General features: G+C 53.1%; 7 protein-coding genes across 7 annotated transcripts; 3 read left to right on the forward strand and 4 right to left on the reverse strand.

Moving 5' to 3' along the window:
* Nucleotides 1–23: 23 nt before the first annotated feature.
* Nucleotides 24–2306, reverse strand: LAJ45_02429 (uncharacterized protein; the record flags this gene model as incomplete). The annotated part of the gene is made up of 5 exons (XM_046112020.1): nucleotides 24–1579; nucleotides 1628–1786; nucleotides 1866–1949; nucleotides 2018–2063; nucleotides 2130–2306. 5 exons carry the CDS (start codon nucleotides 2304–2306, stop codon nucleotides 24–26), a joined length of 2022 nt encoding a protein of 673 aa, XP_045974920.1.
* A 305-nt stretch (nucleotides 2307–2611) lies between these two features.
* LAJ45_02430 (uncharacterized protein) lies at nucleotides 2612–3743 on the forward strand (the record flags this gene model as incomplete). The annotated part of the gene is made up of 3 exons (XM_046112021.1): nucleotides 2612–2636; nucleotides 2685–3495; nucleotides 3551–3743. 3 exons carry the CDS (start codon nucleotides 2612–2614, stop codon nucleotides 3741–3743), a joined length of 1029 nt encoding a protein of 342 aa, XP_045974921.1.
* Nucleotides 3744–5666: 1923 nt separating this feature from the next.
* On the reverse strand, nucleotides 5667–6989 carry LAJ45_02431 (uncharacterized protein; the record flags this gene model as incomplete). The annotated part of the gene is made up of 6 exons (XM_046112022.1): nucleotides 5667–5848; nucleotides 5928–6064; nucleotides 6127–6169; nucleotides 6229–6735; nucleotides 6785–6828; nucleotides 6925–6989. The coding sequence occupies 6 exons, from the start codon at nucleotides 6987–6989 to the stop codon at nucleotides 5667–5669; spliced, it is 978 nt and encodes a 325-aa protein (XP_045974922.1).
* A 236-nt stretch (nucleotides 6990–7225) lies between these two features.
* On the forward strand, nucleotides 7226–8571 carry LAJ45_02432 (uncharacterized protein; the record flags this gene model as incomplete). The annotated part of the gene is made up of 3 exons (XM_046112023.1): nucleotides 7226–7313; nucleotides 7379–7737; nucleotides 7801–8571. The coding sequence occupies 3 exons, from the start codon at nucleotides 7226–7228 to the stop codon at nucleotides 8569–8571; spliced, it is 1218 nt and encodes a 405-aa protein (XP_045974923.1).
* A 3559-nt stretch (nucleotides 8572–12130) lies between these two features.
* On the reverse strand, nucleotides 12131–12528 carry LAJ45_02433 (uncharacterized protein; the record flags this gene model as incomplete). The annotated part of the gene is made up of 3 exons (XM_046112024.1): nucleotides 12131–12163; nucleotides 12232–12405; nucleotides 12478–12528. The coding sequence occupies 3 exons, from the start codon at nucleotides 12526–12528 to the stop codon at nucleotides 12131–12133; spliced, it is 258 nt and encodes an 85-aa protein (XP_045974924.1).
* A 1369-nt stretch (nucleotides 12529–13897) lies between these two features.
* Nucleotides 13898–14243, forward strand: LAJ45_02434 (uncharacterized protein; the record flags this gene model as incomplete). Its single annotated transcript, XM_046112025.1, has 3 exons — nucleotides 13898–13918; nucleotides 13982–14076; nucleotides 14150–14243. 3 exons carry the CDS (start codon nucleotides 13898–13900, stop codon nucleotides 14241–14243), a joined length of 210 nt encoding a protein of 69 aa, XP_045974925.1.
* A 592-nt stretch (nucleotides 14244–14835) lies between these two features.
* Nucleotides 14836–18104, reverse strand: LAJ45_02435 (uncharacterized protein; the record flags this gene model as incomplete). The annotated part of the gene is made up of 4 exons (XM_046112026.1): nucleotides 14836–15673; nucleotides 15735–17811; nucleotides 17866–17979; nucleotides 18041–18104. The coding sequence occupies 4 exons, from the start codon at nucleotides 18102–18104 to the stop codon at nucleotides 14836–14838; spliced, it is 3093 nt and encodes a 1030-aa protein (XP_045974926.1).
* Nucleotides 18105–19181: the final 1077 nt, after the last annotated feature.

Here is a 19181-nt window from a genome sequence, read left to right on the forward strand (position 1 = left end):
TATTATCTTTCCCACTCTTGCTATCATTGACCCACCGCCTTCATCCGGGCAGCCTTGAACCGACTGACCTTCCGCTTCTCGCCATCCTCGTTCAGCGGCACCAGCGCGCCCTCCTCCTCCGTCTCGACGAAGCCGCCCTGCTGCTGTATCATCCTTGTGCGCATGCGGTGGAACTCTGTCGCCACCTCCTGCCTGTGGATCGTGGGGTCCAGCTCATCCGGCGGCTCCACCGCTGCACTCGCGTCCGGTTCCCGCTCCTTGATGAAGTCTGAAACCGTAGCCTTGCCCGGCTTCTCATCATCACCATCATCTTCTTCAGCTTCGGCTTCGGCTTCAGGTGGGTTTATCGTAGGCGTTGTGTTCATGAATATCGACCCCGCCGTACCAGTGCCAGCCGCCCCCGCCTTCGCCGCCATAAACCGCGACGGCTTCCGTGCCCTCGGTGGCTCCACGGGCGTTCCCGCTATAGGCAGGCCCGGCGGGCGCTCCAGCACCGACGAGGCCACAACCGACTCCGGCACGATGCGCTCCTGCAGCGTTGGCGCAGCCTTCTCCGGCAGCGCGTTCTTCTCGGCCTTGAAGATGCTCGGCTTCTGTGACTTTGGCGGCGCCTCGCCGGCAATCTTGATGCCGGCCTTGCGCATCTCCTCCTTCTTGAGCTCCTCCTTGCGCATCTCGTCCATGGCCAGCAGGTCCAGCAGCAGCGGGATGGCGTCTTCTGTGTTGGCTGCTGACGGCGGTATTGGAAATGGCGGTAGCTCTGAGGGCCCGGAACGGGGCTGGGGGGGCATGGGTGCGATGTCGAGCTGTTTTGCGAACCGGACGCCCTTCTTGCCCGATTTTGGCTCATCCTCCTCATCCTCCTCCTCCGCTTCCGGCGCCGCAGCCTCATCCGGCATCGTCACCCCACTCCTCGCCGCCTCTGCCCGCGCTGCAATCCGCCGCTGCAGCGCCTCCATCTCCTTCTGCAGCTCGGGGGTAATGACCTTATACGTCGCCCTGCCATAGCCATCCTCCTCTTCATCCTCGTCCTCCTCATCGTCATCATCGTCAAAGTCGCTGTCCTCATACCCATAGTACTCGCCCTCCTCATCGAGATTGATCTCAGCGACCACGGCCCCAATCTCCTGCATGTTGTACTTGAGCATGTCGCGGCGCATTGCGGCGTCGGCCTCGGACTCGCCGGGGACGGACTGCACCCAGTCTTTTGCGTCGGCCTCGGGCGCGTCGTCGATGACGCGCACGTGGCCGCCGCCGTCCTCGGTGCGCGAGGAGATGAGCTTGATGTCGTCGGGCGGCTCGCAGGCGTAGAGCGCGGCGTTGGTTAAGCATTTTTGCGCCGGGGCGGGAGCGGGAGTGGGGATTGTGTCTTGGGAGATGGCTTCGCGCAGGGGCGAGGGCTTCTTGGGTTTGTTTTCTTGGACGGGCTGCTGGGGGGCTTTGGCGGGTGTGGGTGTGGGTGTTGGTGGCGGGGGTGTGCTTTTTTCGTCTTTTTGGGCGATGTCGACGAGTTTTGAGAGGCCCTCGCTGTCGATGGGCTGCGCGGGCGCCGTGGGGTCGTTGCCATTTATTGTAGCAGCTGCGCATTGTCAGTTTCCGGGGTGGAGGATGAGTGGAGAGCACATACTAATGACATTATCGTCCTCGTCGAGCTCCTCGCGGATGTCCATGATGGGCAGACCCTCCTCGTTGACCAGGTCGGGGCCCGCAACGACGAGTAGTGAGGCGAGCTTGGTCTCGCCCTTTTCGAGCTGCTTTTCGACTTTGGTGACGTTTTCTTGTACATCTTTGCTGTAGTGTTAGGAACCAATCGTAGACTGCCCGGAGGAGAGAAGGAGGGGGGGAGGGAGGGAGGGGGAATGTACAGTCGATTCGGTGGCCGACTGTGGCAATGACTTGGCCCAGTGTGCGTCGTTTGCCGACCTTGTCGCCGAGGAAGGTCTTGATCTCTGTGCCAGTCAGTATTCACTCCCGGTGTTCTGTAGAGTCAGGGACAGAGTCAGAGAAGAGCGCATACCGTTCTCATCCACCAGCGTGCCCCCGAAATCCAACCCCACCGCCAGCTACCGCATCCCACTCAGCAAAGATTCCCAAACCCACCTCGGAGGGGGGGAGGGTGCAGAACTCACCATCTCCTCGCGGCTCGCGCCATCCGGCAGGCCCTGCAGCTCCTCGCGGAAGGCCTCGTACTCGGCCGACAGGACCTGCCAGTGCCGCAGCGCCTTGCGCAGCTTTGCGAGCGACTCCTCGAGGCGCTGGCGGTGGCGCTCGATTGTTGGGTCTGCTGCAGCTGGCGGGGTTGACATTTATTTCCTGTTTTTCTGCTCTTCTGTTTGTGGGTTGTGAGTTGTGTTGGTGGTGGGGGAGAGATTGTGGGAGAGAGCGGGAGAGAGAGAGTGGGATAAGGTGCAGTGTAACCCTAGCCCTGTGGCTGCAGCTCTTGATCTTGGATCTTCAACGCGATATCACGACTGCAAACTCACAATCGCGACAGCTCTGCCGCAATCAATCAAGCACTCAAGCACTCAATCACTCAATCACTCAATCACTCAATCACTCAAGCACTCAAGCACTCAAGCACTCAAGCAAGCAAGCAAGCAAGCAAGCAAACATGGACCCCATGAAACGAGATGACGGCACGCCCCTCCCCTCCCCCCTCTACAGCTCCAGCTAACCCCCCGCAGACGAAAACTGCCCCGTCTGCAAATCCTCCAAATACCTCAACCCCAGCATCAAATTCCTCATGTCGCCCATCTGCTACCACAAGATGTGCGAGTCCTGCGTCGACCGCATCTTCACGCAGGGCCCCGCGCCCTGCCCCGTCATCGGCTGCGGCAAAACCCTCCGCAAAAACAAGTTCCGCAAGCAGACATTCGAGGACGTGACCGTCGAGCGCGAGGTCGACGTGCGCAAGCGCGTCTCAAAGACGTTCAACAAGCGCCGCGACGACTTCCCCGACCTGCGCGAGTACAACGACTACCTCGAGGAGGTGGAGGAGATGACGTTCAACCTGGTCAACGGCGTGGACGTGGCCGCAACAGAGGCCAAGCTGGCCGCCTACGAGTCTGCCAACCGCGAGCTGATCACGACGAATGCCGCGCGCGCGGCGGCAGAGATGCAGGCTGCGGCGGCGGCGAGCCGGCAGGAGCTCGACGCTGCGCGCGTGGCGCGGGAGTTTGCGGCGCGCGAGGCGGAGGAGGAGCGGCGCGAGGCGGAGGAGCTGAAGAAGCGGACGCTGGACGCGCTGGCGAGCGGGGACCGCGATGCGGCGAAGGTGATTGCGGAGGTGCAGCTGAAGCAGTCGGGGGAGCGGAAGCGGCGGCAGGCGGAGGCGCAGATGAGGCTGAGGATGTTGACGGAAGGAAGGAAGGAGCTGTTGAAGAGTTCGTTGCTGGCGGGGAGGAGGGGGGAGGTGCTGGAGAAGGTGTGGGATCCGTTGGAGGGGGTGACGGATGAGAGTGAGTTTTATGTTGTGCAGGAGCATTATGAGAATGGGTATGTCTCCCTCTGGGTGTCTGTGGTGGGGGGAGTTGGATACTGACTTTTGCAGATGGCTGGATAATGCACGGAAGGATGTCGCGACACAGGCGGGCGGCTACTCGGTGGGCGAGTACTGCGGGCGCTCGCTGTTTGAGGCCTTCTCCGGGCTGACGTTCTTTATCGACGAGGACGCCGAGAAGAAGGACGACGAGCGGAGAGCGCCCACGTTAACGGACCTGATGGTCATCGATGCGGTTTCGTAGAGAGAGAGAGCATAGATAGTAGATGGCATAGTTGTTGCATCGGTTTTCCTTTTGTCGTGTCTTGTGGAGTACAATTCTGTATATTTAATAATCATTGGTGTTTGGGGGCAGAGGCAGAGCGATCATTGACATTGACAGTGACATGGTGTGGAGTGCGTTGTGTGCAGTTGGGATGGTCGGTGGTGGTGGGGGGTAATGATTGAATGGCTGTTTTTTGAGTGCTGTGGTCAAGTATTCCGACGACGGCTTTTGCATGGCAATTTCTAGTGAACTACGCCCACAACTTGCTCAATCACCATCAAGTCTACCAAAGAGCAAGAACAGTGGACAAGAACAGCGAACAAGAAGAATATCTAAATAAGTAGAGCTAATCAATTACGCCTCCCAACCCCTCTAAAAGATATGTAGCTAAAAAAAACACGCACTGGTATATATACAGCAATCCACCCTTTTTCTCCCCTTTTCTTCCCTTTTCTCCCCTTTCTCTATACAGCAACCCCCCCCCCCCCCTCTACCGACAACTCAACTCCCCCAACACCTCCCCCGGCGGCGCCCCCCCCTCCAACAACCACTCCACCACCCCCCTCCCCCCCTCCCCCCACTTCAACGCCGCCCTCCACACCCCCACGCCCCTCTCCGCCCCCCTCTCCGCCAACATCCTCGCAACCCCCAACCCCCATCCCCCACCGCTCCACCGCAACCCTCAAACACTCCCCATCCCCCCTCACCCCCCTTGCCGCCATCACCACCCGCGCCACATCCTCCCTCCCCGCCTGCAGCGCCCGCAGCAGCACCCACGTAAACTCCTCCCTCTCCCCCGGCGCCCCACCGACATCCGCGCCGCGCTCAACCAGCGCGGCGAACAGCGAGAGCCCCTCGTCCGTCCACGGCGCCGTGACAAGGCGTATTGGCAGCGCGGCGCCCGCGGCGTCGAGCGCGCCGAAGCGCGACTCGAAGAGGTGCAGGAGGGGCGCGGTGAAGAAGCGCAGGCGGAAGATCTCGCTGAGGGCGGTGGGGGAGTGGAGGTGTGTGCGCAGGTGGAGGAGGTGCAGGTGCGGGGTGTTGAGGGTGTGCGTGAGGTGGAGGGAGGCGGCGGGGAGGGAGAGGTTGTGGGAGGACTCGAAGATGCGGTAGAGGAGTTCTGCGGGGAGGGATTCGAGGGGGGAGAGCGGTGGGGGGGCGGGGGGGCGGGTGCGTTGGCGTTTGCGGGCGGTGGAGGAGGTGGAGGAGGAAGAGGAAGAGGTGGTGGTGGTGGGGTGCTTGGGTTTGCGTTTGCCGGGGATGCGGGAGTGCAGGTTGCGGCCGGGGTTGATGAAGCCCATTGTTGCAGTACAGTTGTGTAGCACTGAGACAGACTGTCGATCGATTGAGGTGATTATAATTAGGCAATTGATTGATATCAGAGGTGTCAATGCAATGCCAGCGGACTGTAGACAAACGGCAGGAGCAGCAGCAGCAGCAGCAGCAGCAGGCATGCACAGAGCCGTGAATGAGCGAATGCGGTGTCTGCTGCCCTTATATGCGTGAGGTGTATGCGGAGAGTTTTTTTTCTTTGCTTCTCGGAAAAAAAAATTTTTGGTAGACACCTACATAGTGTGGGTTTATGCAGGTACGCTTGGGGCCTTGGCAAGGACGGGTGATTGGGCAGTCTTTGAGAAGGGCTTCAGTCCAGACCACACGAGGAGGAGGAGGAGGAGCAGAGCAAACGGAGAGGCAGGCAGGCAGGCAGGCTACATGCAGGTATGTACATACGTCTCGGCCCGAGGAGCTGCTTCTTCAATGCTTCAATTGGCTTTGCAAACGCTACAGAACAGGACAGGACCATGCCGATCTTGTAGATACGTGGGGGGGTGCTACATGTATATATCAATATACAGACCAATCCAGCCAATATCTCCATGTCTCTCCATCCCCCCCCCACATCTACACAATCTCGTACGGGTCTCTATCCGCCGCACTCACGGCCACCTGCACCTCCGCGTCCCCCGCAAACTCGCGGCCCTCGGGCGTGGCCTTGAGCCGCGCCCACTCCTCCTTCAGCACCTCGAGCAGCTTCGGCTTCATGACGGCCGCGAGGAAGCCGCGCTCGGTGTTGGTGTGGAAGCCTGCCCGCACGGATGTATGTGTTATTATGCTATCATATCAGTGCCAACTGCAGTTGAGGATGAAGAAGAAGGGACTTACAGGAGATTGTGCTGATGCCGCGCTCGCGCGCGCCGAGGGCTTCGTGGTGCGAGAGCTCGCCCGTGAAGAAAAGGTCGACGTCGAGGTGCTTGAACATGGACCCGCCGGAGCCCGCGCACAGCGCAATCCTGCTGATCCTGCGGCACGTCAATGACCACTCTCCACAGCAGACAAAATACAAGGAAACCACTGCACTCACAGCGCATCCCCCGAATTATGGGCCTCCGTCGCCGCAACCATCACTACACACCACATCAGCACATCACCCATCTACAGACCCCACACCCCAGTGCACACTCACAATGCTGCATCCCCAAATACGCCTTCACCCTCTCCACCAGGTCCCCCAGCTTCTGCGCCTTCTTGAGCACCACCATCCTGCCCATGCCCGAGCCCTCGAACCCGTCCGGCGGCGCCATGCTCTCCTCCAGCACCCGCCTGCTCTCCTCGTTGCCACGGCCGCCCGAGATGCCGTCGGCCAGCCAGTCGTTGACGCCGCCGAGCGCGGCGTCGACCGCTGTGTGCGGCGAGTACACGCTGATGCCGGCCTGGGCGAGGCGCAGGAGGCTCTCCTGCTGCGTGTCGCGCAGGCTGAGCGATTTGAGCGGGCGGAAGATGATGGGGTGGTAGGCGATGATCATGGAGCTGTTTGTGGAGAGGGCTTCGTCGACGACGGCGCGGGTGAGGTCGATGGTGAGGAGGATTGTGTGGGCGGAGGGGGGCGGGGTGGTGGTGGGGGGCGGAGGGGGGCTTCGAGGAGGACTGGACATAATTGAGCTGGTTAGGATTTGGCGTAATTGTAGAGTAGCTATATGTTGTTGAATTGAAGCTGGAGATGTGGCAATTGAGAGACTCACGGCCCGTGTTGTCCCATGACTTGTCGGCAAGGGCTTGTGGATATCTAGTACACCGCCGAGTTTCCAAAAGCATCCGTTAACAAAAGACTCCAATTCAAGTGAAACAACTGCATCATATTGAATACAGGGAATGCACATACAGCTTCTGCACCGAATTGACAACCACGCGCACCAGTGGTGAGCTCCGAACTGTTGCTGCTGCCATCTTGATGTTTTCGATACTGCTGTGGGGTAGATAACTGAGATGAGATCACTCACTTTGTTACTTGCCTGCGGCGGTTACCCTGCCCTGCCCACAGCCAGAGCTTGTTCCGTCGCGTGCACGACCACAACTCAGTCTCTCTCCAATTCTCCCTCCCCCCGCACTCACTCAATCTCTCCAATTCTCCCCCCCCCCCCCCCCCGCACTCACTCAATCTCTCTCACTCGCCCACGCCCGCCATGACCGCCACCGACGACCTCCTCCTCCCCGCCGAGGACCGCCTCGCGCAGGACCTCAACGACGACACGCAGCGCAAATACGAGAAAGGCACCCTCTCCCCTCAATTCCTCTCCCCTCACACTCACAACTAACACCCCCCACCCCCCCACCAGACCGCAAAGTCGGCGAAGGAACCTACGCCGTCGTGCACCTCGGCCACGTGCGCGCCACGGGCCTCCCCGTCGCCATCAAGAAGATCAAAGTGTCAGCAATGCAGGACGGCATCTCCATGGACGCCATCCGCGAGGTCAAGTTCCTGCAGGAGCTGCGCCACGAGAACGTCATCCGCCTGCTCGACGTGTTCTCGTCCAAGAACCAGAACCTGAACCTGGTGCTCGAGTTCCTGGATGGAGATTTGGAGTTTATTATTAGGGATAAGGATATCACGTTTAATGGCGCGGATATCAAGAGCTGGATGGCGATGAGTCTGAGGGGGCTGTGGTGGTGTCATAAGAATTTCGTGCTGCATCGCGTGGGTGTTCTGTCCTCCCGGCGGCGGTAGAAGGAGAGTGGAAGGCTGACAGCAACCCCCCAGGATATCAAACCCAACAATCTCCTCCTCTCCACCAACGGCCAACTCAAACTCGCCGATTTCGGCCTCGCCCGCAGCTTCTCCGACCCCTACCGCGCCATGACCAGCAACGTCATCACGCGCTGGTACCGGCCCCCCGAGCTCCTCTTCGGCGCCAAATACTACTCCTCGGCCGTCGACATCTTCTCCCTCGCCCTGGTCTTCGTCGAACTAATCATCCGGCTGCCGTACCTCGCCGGCGACTCAGACGTGCACCAACTACAGCTCATCGCGCGCTGGCTCGGCACGCCCACGGAGCAGAACTGGCCGGGCGTCACAAGCCTCCCCGAGTACGTCATCCCGAACAAGGACGACATACAGCCGGAAAGGGATCTGTACTACTACCAGCGGACGTTCCCGACCATCTCGCCGGCGGGGATGGAGGTGCTGTATGGGATGCTGCGGCTGGACCCGCGGAAGAGGGTCAGTGCGAAGGAGGCGCTGGAGGGCGAGTGGTTTAGGGAGGATCCGCCGCCGACGAGGCCGGAGTTGCTGCCAAAGAAGGGGGGTGGGGCCGGGGTGGAGAAGGTGGGTGCGGATTTGAAGAGGAGGGCGGGGTGGGAGGAGGGCGGGGATGCGACGGAGGCGGAGGGGGGCAGAGGGGGAGGAAGATTGCGAGGAAGTTGGACTTTGGGGGGATGTAGTGGTTATGATTGGGAGGAAAGGGGGCTGGTGGAAGGGGGGAGTGGGAAGGGGGAAGGGGAATGGTGGGACTTCTCTTTTTTTGTGCTGTAGTTTTAGGTAGTTTTTTTTTAATTAATGATTTGATATCCGTTTTTGTAAATTGTGGTTTGCTATTGACTGGGAATTGTTTATGAAAAACCAGTAATTTAGTAATAATGAAATAATTTTCTGATGTATTTATTGTAGGGTTACAAAAATGCCCGATCACCTCACGACAACGTCGAAACCCACTTCAGATCAGAAGTACAACTCAAAAACCAGGAGAGCAATTAATTGAGTAACTTCAAGTCCCCGAAACGGAGTTGGATGCTTGAAAGGAATGGACTTATCCTTCTGGCCCCAAGGGTCTCGATGTGAGGACAGTCCCGGCTGCTGCGGGTCCATGGAGTGCACGATCGAGGGTGCCAGTGATCGGTTATTTTTGTACATAACCCTGCAATACATCTTCACGGATTATCACTCGTATACATTACCGGCCCCGGCCCCCTGGATGCCGCTACATGTGGTACATCTTCTTACACACGTACCCACCGTAGCTAAAAGGCAATCAATCTATACGTATCCCGCAGAACGTACTACCGGAGCGTTGAAACGATCAGACACAGCGAGACACCACCCTTCTATAGCTAGCTGGCCCTACCGGTATCTTTGTCGATCCGACTCCCTACTCTACACAATAATAATAATATCCCCGTATATAGCACATTCTAGACATGTACGCGCAGAGCTAGAGAGCTATAGTTAATTAGCAGGATTTAAGCACCCCCCCCCCCCCCAATTAAGTCTTCTGGGGGGTATCTCGCATCAGCGACGGCAAGAAATGGGTAGAAACTTATTTTATCATATAAGCTCTCTGGGCATGGGCGCTGTAGACGGCGCGCGGTCTACAATAACACATGAATGCAAGATGACACAGTTCGGTATAATCCAAGCGAATACATCAATTAGTATACTAATGTAGTGGCTGAGCAATGATACACAAGTAATATCGAAGGGTCGGGGGTTCAAGTTCGATCTTTATCTTTGTATACTGCTAAGCTAGCTAGCTCAAGTATCACTTCAGGCACGGCATCCACTATGGGCGGGTGGTCTAGTGGATAGACTGCCCGTCAACACCGAGCGTACCCAGGATACAACCACACACACATAAGGTCCTGGGTTCAAACCAGGGGTGGGGGGGTAGCAGTCGCAAATGTCTTAATAAGTCGCTGCAGTACCTTTTGTAGTTTTATAGAACGCTTTGTTCTTCTTTTTTTACTTGTAGTGATAGCGAACTGTGTCTTTTTGCATCATGTGTTTATTTTGGAGCACGTATACTGAACATTGTGTCATTTTAGGCCTTTTCCGTTAAATGAAGTATAAAAAAAAAGGTCCGCGTCGAAGATGCCGGTTTCTTGGCGCGAGTGATGCATCGTGACGCACTTCTCCAGAAGGAGTTTCTTATGCGTGAGGAGATCGATCGAGGGAAAGAAGAATCCACGAGGCTTGGTTCTAGCTAGTACTATGGCCTACCCTCCTGCAGTGGTAGTGGGCGGTGAAAACTACAAAGCCACATGGGGCCGGGGAGAGAGAGAGAGGACTAGAAGTACTTCTATGTATGGAGGATCGATAGAGGACAGAGGAAAGGAAGGGGGGGGGGATGCTTACACTCCAATGAAGGGAAGAGAAGGGCTGAGAACATACGAATATCTACGCGGTAGCAAGAGAGGACTTTTAGCTCCTCTCGAGCCTTCGAACCTCGGCGGTGCGCGGGAGCTCGCGGGGGGGGGGGGGGGGGTTGGAAAAGAAGCTGTATATAAGCCCTCCCGTAGATGATGCAAGTCGTGGAAGATTGCCATGCATGGTAGCTCAGGGTTACATGTCCACCGCTGACCGGCCTCACTCCCTCAAGTATTACCCCCACCCTACCCCACCCCACCCTACTAGGAGCAGACGCTTCGTCAAGGAGGAAGCTTGTTGCGCCCGCCTCGTGGGTTGGGCGTGGTAACGATTAGATTTATGGTCTCTATGAAGGGGCGGGCATACTTACGTCTCACGGGGAAGAGCGGGGAGGGATGGGGAGGGAGGGAGGGAGGGAGGGAGGGATACTCTCCTAGGGGAGAGGGAAGCAGATAACAAAAAAAAACCTATAAAAACAACTCCCGCTCAACGCAGAAGTAAAGGATACTCCTACAAGGGGATGGGAGAAGCGAACAGAAATGGACGCTCCGGCTTAACGCAGAAGTAAAGAAGAAACGAGACAAAAGCCAACCCAAGAAAGCCAACCCAAGAAACCAAAAAAAAACCCAACCAAAAAAGCCGACCCAAAAAAGACCAAAATCTCACCATCCCACTCAGGGCCTCGGCAACGCCCAGGCACCCAACAGGGGCAGGAGGGAAAAAAGAAAGTCGATAATTAAAGCCCCTCCCCATGAGAGGAGCCAAGATAAAAATAAAAAAAAGCACTCCCCGTGAGGGAAGATGCGGATGGGAAGGAGGGGTGAAGAGAGAGAAGTTGGGCATGTGCCCGCCCGTGAGGGAGTATGGGAGGAGGGTGGGAGAGGAGCCTGTTGGGAGGTTTTTCCGAGCATTGTGGTGATGCTTATGGTGGTGGTTGTGTGGTTGTGTGGTTGTGTGGTTGTGTGGTTGTGTGGTTGTGTGGTTGTGTGGTTGTGTGGTTGTGTGGTTGTGTGGTTGTGGCTTGTGTCGTGTTAGGAGAGAAAGGAAGGGAACGGGGGAAGGAGAAAGGAAGGGAGGTGGAGAATGGCTGTCGGGGCCAAGAATATGTGCCAAGGTTAGATCTAGAGTCTCTTGGCCCTTTTCGTGCTTTTTGAGGTGGTATTTAATAGTTGACGGATCTGCGAATGACCTTTTGCTTCCAGAGAAGCATGCTAAACTGCGTCATGTGAGATCACTCGCACGCCAAGCCCTACTCATGTTAGAAATATAGACGGGTGCGACAGACATAGACTTGATATGCCGGACTGTGACAACAACACATTTGGTCCTCCTTTCTCATCACCTCTTCCCCGATTTCAAGTGCATTCCTGCATGATCGCTATTTGCACGAGGTTTTTCTCTCGTAGCCGGTGCACCGACAGCGAGTGGTAATTATATATTATGTGACAGCCAGATTGTGACCACCACCGGGCGCCCGGCCATGCGGACGACGCCCTTGTGTACCGCAACACCCAGCTACAAGTACGCGTACGCCCTCCTATCGTTTTGTTTGGTCCACGACTGACCCCGGCCTAGGGCGCACCTGCCCATTCCTACCACCCATGCCAGAAACGCCCAACTCAACCAGGAGCAATACGAACCGGATATCACTAAACTATGATCTCCTCACCCGTACCGAGATTGGTTTGCGGGTATCATTTTCAGCTCCAAACTCTGGTTACTGGTGTGGGCGGACCAAAGGCAAATTCACTTCACTGTGTACCTATCTATATATGGAACCAGAAAAAAAATCACTTGTTCAAGACTTTGATTCAACTCGTTATAAAAGACCGACTAAATTATAAAGACCGACTAGAGTAAAAAAAAAAAAAGTCCAGGAATCCAGTCCCCTTATTGCGCCATTGCAACTAAAAGGAAAAAGAAAGAGAACACCGGAAAGCAGAAATATCATTTAGTGCTTGTCCAATCCGAGCGCATTCTTGACCTGTAAAACCAACCCCGTTAGTCCACCGAACAGCACCACTAAAACTCTCACTACATGCAGCTACATACCTTGTCAATTGGCCCATCGTTGGTCTGGTGGTCCTTCTCGCGGCGGGTCTTGTCAAACGCCTCCTGGGTGGTGCTCTTGTTGCTGTCGGGGTTGACGCCAGCAGCAGCGCGGTCGGTGGTGTCGGTGACGCCCTCCTTAACTCTCTGGGCGGCGGATTTGGAGTGGTCGGGAGTCTGCGTTTTAATTATGTTAGTCATCACCGTTTGTCTGTGGGTATTGTACATAGTAGGAAGTGGTAGGCTTACGAGCTCCTCCTTAGCCTTGGTAGAGAAATCTTTGCGGCCGAGGTCAGACATAGTGGTTTGGTTTTGGTGGTTGAGTGTTCGGATTTTCTTTTAAAAAAGGAGTAGATTTGGTTTTTTGTAGTGTTTGTGTGAAGATGTGATTGTGTGATGATGGAGTGGAAAGAAAAGAGTACGATTGAGGGGCGCAAAGCACGGTTTATATAGACCGTCGAGGCCTACATTCAGGAACCAATTTTCTACTTGTCGTGTATCTAGAAAACTAGCTATGACGTTTCAAATCTTGGATATTGCGATGTGCCATGCCAGTGTTGACGATATCCCCACGCGGATGTCATCATCTCTAAACTAGGCAGCCCGTCAATCCTTGGTCGTGGATTTAAGCATCAACTGCATGAGCTCTTCCAACTACATGGAGTAGTTGGCCTAGCTAGCTATCCAGAGTAGGTACATGATACATGTAGCTAGAATATTCTACTTTTAGTCTTGCAAGGCCTGCCCCGAGCACATGTCAAAGAAAGGGTGCGTCGTATGTAAACACTTCTCAACGCAGTTTAGACCCGTGCGCAGATCTCTGTAGTCTCCATACTGTATCATCATGTGCCTGTGCTCCCTCTCAATTGAACCTGATATCGCTCCTGGTTGTTGTGTGCCAATGTCAATGCCAAGGCGCCCAACCAACAAGGGATTCCCAGCCAAGCTTTCTGCCAAACACCAACCACCGTCATCGCTCCCTTGGAGCCTCATGACGTCAACATTACCGCACCGCAAACCCTTACCCATGCCGCCAATCGCAGCCCCTTGCATCCGAACCACAAATTCCAATTTCCCATATCTCTCAAAAACAGGTTTTTGCATCCACACACACATAATAACATCACATTCTTGGACCTTGTGTGGTGTAGGTTATGATGTGTGGCTTTAATTTTCAAACAGGTATTGGGTTTGCACTGGTAATGTGTGGCTGTTGGCGTCATGGGTCGGGCGCGAAGGAAGGAAGTGAGACACTCGCTAAAAAGTTTAATGGGGCCCCTAAACTACCCGGTATGATATGCAGCCAGGCCTGTGATGATGATGATGTAGAGTGGCATACCATTCCAAGTTGTGGCCGTAGCCTGGTTTGGGAGGGTGATAGGGGGAAGGCACTGGCAATGTCATAGAAAGAGCGCGCGGGCAGGCATGTTCCTGATAGATTCCGTGATATAAGAAGACCTCGAGAGGACTCCAGAAGATCTCTTTTTTTTATTCATCATAAGCCATTACAATTCCACAAGCATTATATCAATCGATTCTTAATCATCAATCACAATCACACATCCACATCCAACAAACGAAAAGCCAAAAACCACTCTTCTCACAAACCCAATAAACCAATAAACCAATAAACCAATAAACCAATAAACCACTAAACAAACAAACCACAATGGGTGCCGTCGTTTCCTGCGTACGTTCCTTTTTCTCTCTCCCCAGCCTTTGAAGCACAAGTCATATACTAACCGCCACACAGATCAAGTCCGTCCTCCGCGCCATCGGACGCGCACTCACTGCCATCGTCAACGGTATCGCCGGGATCATCATGGCAATCGTCAACGGTATTGCAAAGTACGTTCTTCTTCCCCTTTCGAATTTGGAAAGCCAGAAAACAGAATCAGATGCTAACATTACAATAAAACAGTGTCTTCAACATCATCATTAACTGCCTCACCTGTGGCCGCACCGGCCGTCGTCGGACCCATAGAACCCACACCCGGTCGACGCGTATCATGTAATAGTCTCCGTCACTGCTGCCGCCGCCGTCGCAGTTTGTTCTGAAAGCTTGTACTGTCTTGGAGTCTTTCTTTTTTTTTTGTCGTTGTTGAATGTGCCGACTTCGGTAGTTCTTGGGATACCATTTCTTATTTGTTACGAATTTCCTTTGTCAACCGCTGGAGTTTTGGGAGAAACGGGCTAGTATTATTTGTAATACCTACTACTGCTACTACTACTACATAAACATAGATGTTGAGAGATTAAATCTAAATATCATTACCCTAAACAAACCATAACTTGCATTCGAACACTGTGCTCTCTTTCCTCTCTCTCTCTCTCTCTCTCTTTTCCTTCTTTTTCTTTCCTTGTTTTTATGCTTCTCTACTTTAATGTGCCAGTAAGAAAAAGAAAATATCTAGGTGTCAATGATCGCTTGTCATGACAACAGCAAAAACCACCTAGGCCCAAGTAAGCAAGCAAGCGACCCAGGTAATGCACGTAAATAAAGAATACTTAGACCTCCCACGGCCCCCCCTCCCAAAAAAAAAAAAAAAAAAAAAAAAAAGGGAGAAAAAAGACTATAATACGAGGGGCAAAAAATCAAACATCAAACTAATCTACAACCACCAGCGGAATCGCCTTCTTTTGCACACAAACTATCTGGACTTCATCTTCATCAATTATGACTAAGGCTGGTACTGTTGGCGTTGGCCCCAGCGCTCCTTCTAGTGCCATTATTGGCTCTGGATCTAGTACTAGTACTGGTATTGGTGCCGGCAGTGGTGCTGGCGCTGGCGCTGCTAACAGGTCTATTGCTGGCGCCGGAAATGGTACTAATTCTGGTGCTGGTGCTGGTGCTGGTACTGGTGCAGGGATGGTAATGACCGGCTTCTTGACAGTTTTATTATAAACGATATCCGGAAACATTTCCTCCATAGGTTTTTCAACCCTTTTACTCCCCCCATAAATGATATCTTCCTCAACATCTATCAAAGCAGAATTTTTAGCTTTCTCAATCCTCTCCTTCTCCCTCTCTTTATCAACTCTCTCCAACGTCCTCCTCACTTCTTTTAAGAGCGCCTCCGCCAGCTTTGGGGGCACTGCATTCCCAATCTGCTTCTTCCTCTGACAGGGACTCCCCTGGAAGTCATGCGTGATCGGGAATGTCTGTAGACACGCCAGTTCCCTGGGCGTGAATGGCCGTAGCCCGCTCGGATGCACATCATAGGGGCCTCCGCTAGCCAGGATCGTGGCTCTGAGCGGCTGATCAAAGTCGACAGGCGATGGTCGGAATCCGCCCGGGAACGGGGTGGGCTCATGACTGGTCACACCGTATGGAATGGAACCTATGGCGTCTCGGACTGTGCGTGGTGGTGTCAACTTACTAGTTTCCTGGACCCTGGGGTGGGCGTAGCTAGGCGCTGGGAAATTGGGGAGAACTTCCCCAGGACTAAGGGAGGGTCAATGATCAGTTATACCATCTTTAACGGCATGCACTTTTCTGAGCCTACCTCGCTGCTAATAAGAATAGTCGCTTTCTAGTCTGCGGAACGCCGTATTCTACACCATGTAGCACCTTCCAGCTGACCGAAAAGCCTAGATCAGTGAAACACAACACCAAACTTCGGAACCACTCTTGCCGATTTAGGATCCCGTCCGTCTGCTCCAATGTCACCACCCTTGGTCTGGCAGCTTCCAGGCATTCTTTGACGCAAAACAGAGATGCCTCGTTTCGGTCATCATCCTTTCCTGCAATTGTGTGGGCGGGTGAATGGGGCTGGCACGGCGGAGAGAGATGGACAATATCCACAAGTAGCTCTTCTGGGGGGAAGGTCACAAAATCATTGGCTGTTGCGTAATATGTTTCACAGTCGGGAAAGTTTCGACGGTAGGTGTTTATCGCATCCTGATTGAAATCAAAACTCCACGCATTAATCAGGCCAGCGGAGCGGGCACCGGAAGACATACCGCCGCCACCACAGAAGGCATCCCCGAATCTATACCGTTTTTTCTGTGATATCGATCGTGGAGCGAAAGCTGGTTGAGGAGGGGGCGGTTCTTTTAGAACCTTATCAAACGCTTCGAAAGCTCCACGATTTTCAGAACTGCCTCGATGAGAGTTTCCTTGAGAGGTCATATTTGCAAGCAGGGAAGGCCTCCTTGAATTGTCGTATATTAGGGGCATAAAACACCCAAGATCTTTACCAAGAAGTTCAAATCCACTAAGGGGATCAAGCTTATCCGGACTCCAGGTATCATTCGAACCTCCAAATGAATCAGAAAACGATCGCGGTGTAGAAACGATAGATGATGCCCTCGAGGCCTGCGAGAATATTCCTGTGAAGCCTGATGGGCTGTTGCATAAATAAGGTAAGGAAAAGGTATTAGGCGTATATGTTCCTTGGAAATGACCAAGAAACCTGCCTGAAGGTGTTCGCGAGTCTACCGTAGCCTCGTACCTTCTTCTTCCAAGAACAGATAAATCACCTCGTGGATAAGACTCAAAGCATGTTTCCTTGAGCTCAATACTACTTCCATTGGCCACAATCTCAGTGTGGTGTGTTTCCTTTATGCCTTCGGCCCGTCTTCCTACCCCAGGGCTCGCCACTTTATCGGAATTTACACTTTTCTCGACATATCTCGGCTCCCTCTGGGGCGGTATATGTTCCCTAGATGTAACTTTCAGTATTTCAGCCAACTTCACAGTCTTGCCCCTCCAATCCTCTCGTAATTCGCGATCTTCAACTTTAAATTCCTTGTCCGCCTCCTGTTCTCCGAGACGCCATATGTAACTTTCGTGCTTGCTAATTACGGTCAATTTCCATCTACAAATTAACCTACCCTCTATCTCATCAACTTGAGCATTTCCATGGACATCCCTGTATTTTGGGAAAGCTGCATTTGTCATGATGAGGATCCTAGTTCTGAGTACTTTCGAGATTGAGACCGTTTCGCTAGCTGAGCTTAGGGCAACTTCATTCTTCTTTAATCCTAAAAGCCCCATGAAGTCACGAGCTCTCTTATATTTTGCGCCTCTAAGAAAGACTTCTTCCTCCCCGTCATCATCGATTCGATTAAGGATTGAGTGGATTCGCAGGAAAGTTCCATCCTCAAGTTCAACCGTCTTCCGTTCGCGGAGAGTGTAACCTTTATAAATCACTGCATCGATTTCTTCTTCCCTGAAATGTTCTTCCGGTGGCGGCAGCGGTGTAGCAGCGAAACGCTTGTGGCTAGGTGTTGAGTAATTATTTCTGGTAGGCGTTCTATGATTTGAGAAGGGAACCCTTTCGCTAAGTAGCCGAAGGTTATCGGATGGGATTGGCATGAAGATAGGGCTTGGAGATCTTATACCGGGAGTTAGGGATCCCGATTCACTGGAACTATCAATTTCCCAGTTATTTAACCCTGGTATATCGAACATGCCGGTTTTGAGAGACGACAACGGTCTAGAGCCTTTGTACCACTCGGCCCGCTCGTTATCGAATGCTATCCGGTTGCTGGGTTGGACATACTGCCGAGGCTGTTCATGAGACTGAAAGCTGAGAGTTCGTGGCTGCATTTTAAAGCTGGACATATAATCATGAGGATCTGGATATATTTCAGAGTCGCTCCGAAAATGGGTTTTATCAGGATACAACGTACACTCATTCTCAACACTTAAGTTTCGTCTCCCCTGGGATGACCCTTGGTCTTCTAGACCTTTCGTAAGATCTATGGTGAGGCATGTCTTTACTTTGCGTGGGGGCGGAGACGAATCTTAAGAGTACCAATGTAAGCCTTGAGCACGGATAAGCAGTAGTAACCCACTAGTACTAACCGGAATCTTCGATATCCTCCTCGTCTCTCCGTCTCCGAGATCCCAATTTAAAGCCGCCTGCCATTCTGGGCTCAAAATTTGATCTCGTAAAGAACATATCTTAGAAACGGAGGTGGCCCGGAGGTTACCACCGACCGTCAGATAGACTACGTGACTAGCCAGAGGATGTGGGTAGTATGACGAAACAAAATATCGTTTTGAAGAAAAGATGAAGCCTTTGATCTGGGATGGAGGACCCTAGATAGTAATGTATAGATTATCCGGATGCGTTGGCTCAACCAGCTCCAGAAGGTTCGAAGACGATCACAGCCTCCTTATCCAAAATATTGCGGCAGATAGGGAATTGAAGTATCTAGTAAAGAGGCAATACTATATCAAAAGTAAAGCCCATGGATATAATGGATACAAAGCAAACTGAAAAGCAAACCGGAAACGGAAAGAGGAAGAAAGTGGTTTGAAGCTTAAGAAGAGTGCGCCCCCGCGTAACAATTTCCCGTAGCCGCCGTTGGCTCTACGGGAATTTAGGCCAACTGACACAAGCACAGACCTAAAGGTGTTTTGCCACCGTGTTCTTCAGCTCTTCATCTCATGCAAATGCAGTGTTGCAGTCCTTCATGAAAAGTCACTCTCCTCGGATTAGCCGCCAAGAACAAACTCATAAGTGTGATTCCTCAACTTAATCAACTAAACCGAGCAATTGCCCATGCACCAGAACCTTCAGAGAACATGGAATACTGCAGTATGAATGTTGAAGTCTGTGGCCCTAAATATTGAGAAAACCCTCTGTATCCGGGACGGAGGAGATATGCTTATATGTTGATCATTGAGGTGAGGTTAAAGCCTTGAAGCGTCTCAATCCTCGGAATGCACATCCCCACGTCAATTAAAAAGCAGGAGTACGTAATAGGTAACACACACCCCTGGTAACTATACTAATGCGGTTGAATTATACTTCTATACCTATTCCACTAGAGTACATACATGTATATGTACTCTACATGTAGGTACATGTAGGTACATGTACATATGAGTGCATGGAAACATCAAATCGGGCTGAATGTGATACCGGTGTCATTTCTCGGGTGATCGAATTTATGTGAGCTGTCTTTTACTGTTCTAATATCACCTCATAGGCTATCAG

This window comes from Morchella importuna, assembly GCF_003444635.1.
Source record: "Morchella importuna strain M04M26 chromosome Unknown Morimp01GS004, whole genome shotgun sequence".
NCBI lineage: Eukaryota > Fungi > Ascomycota > Pezizomycetes > Pezizales > Morchellaceae > Morchella > Morchella importuna.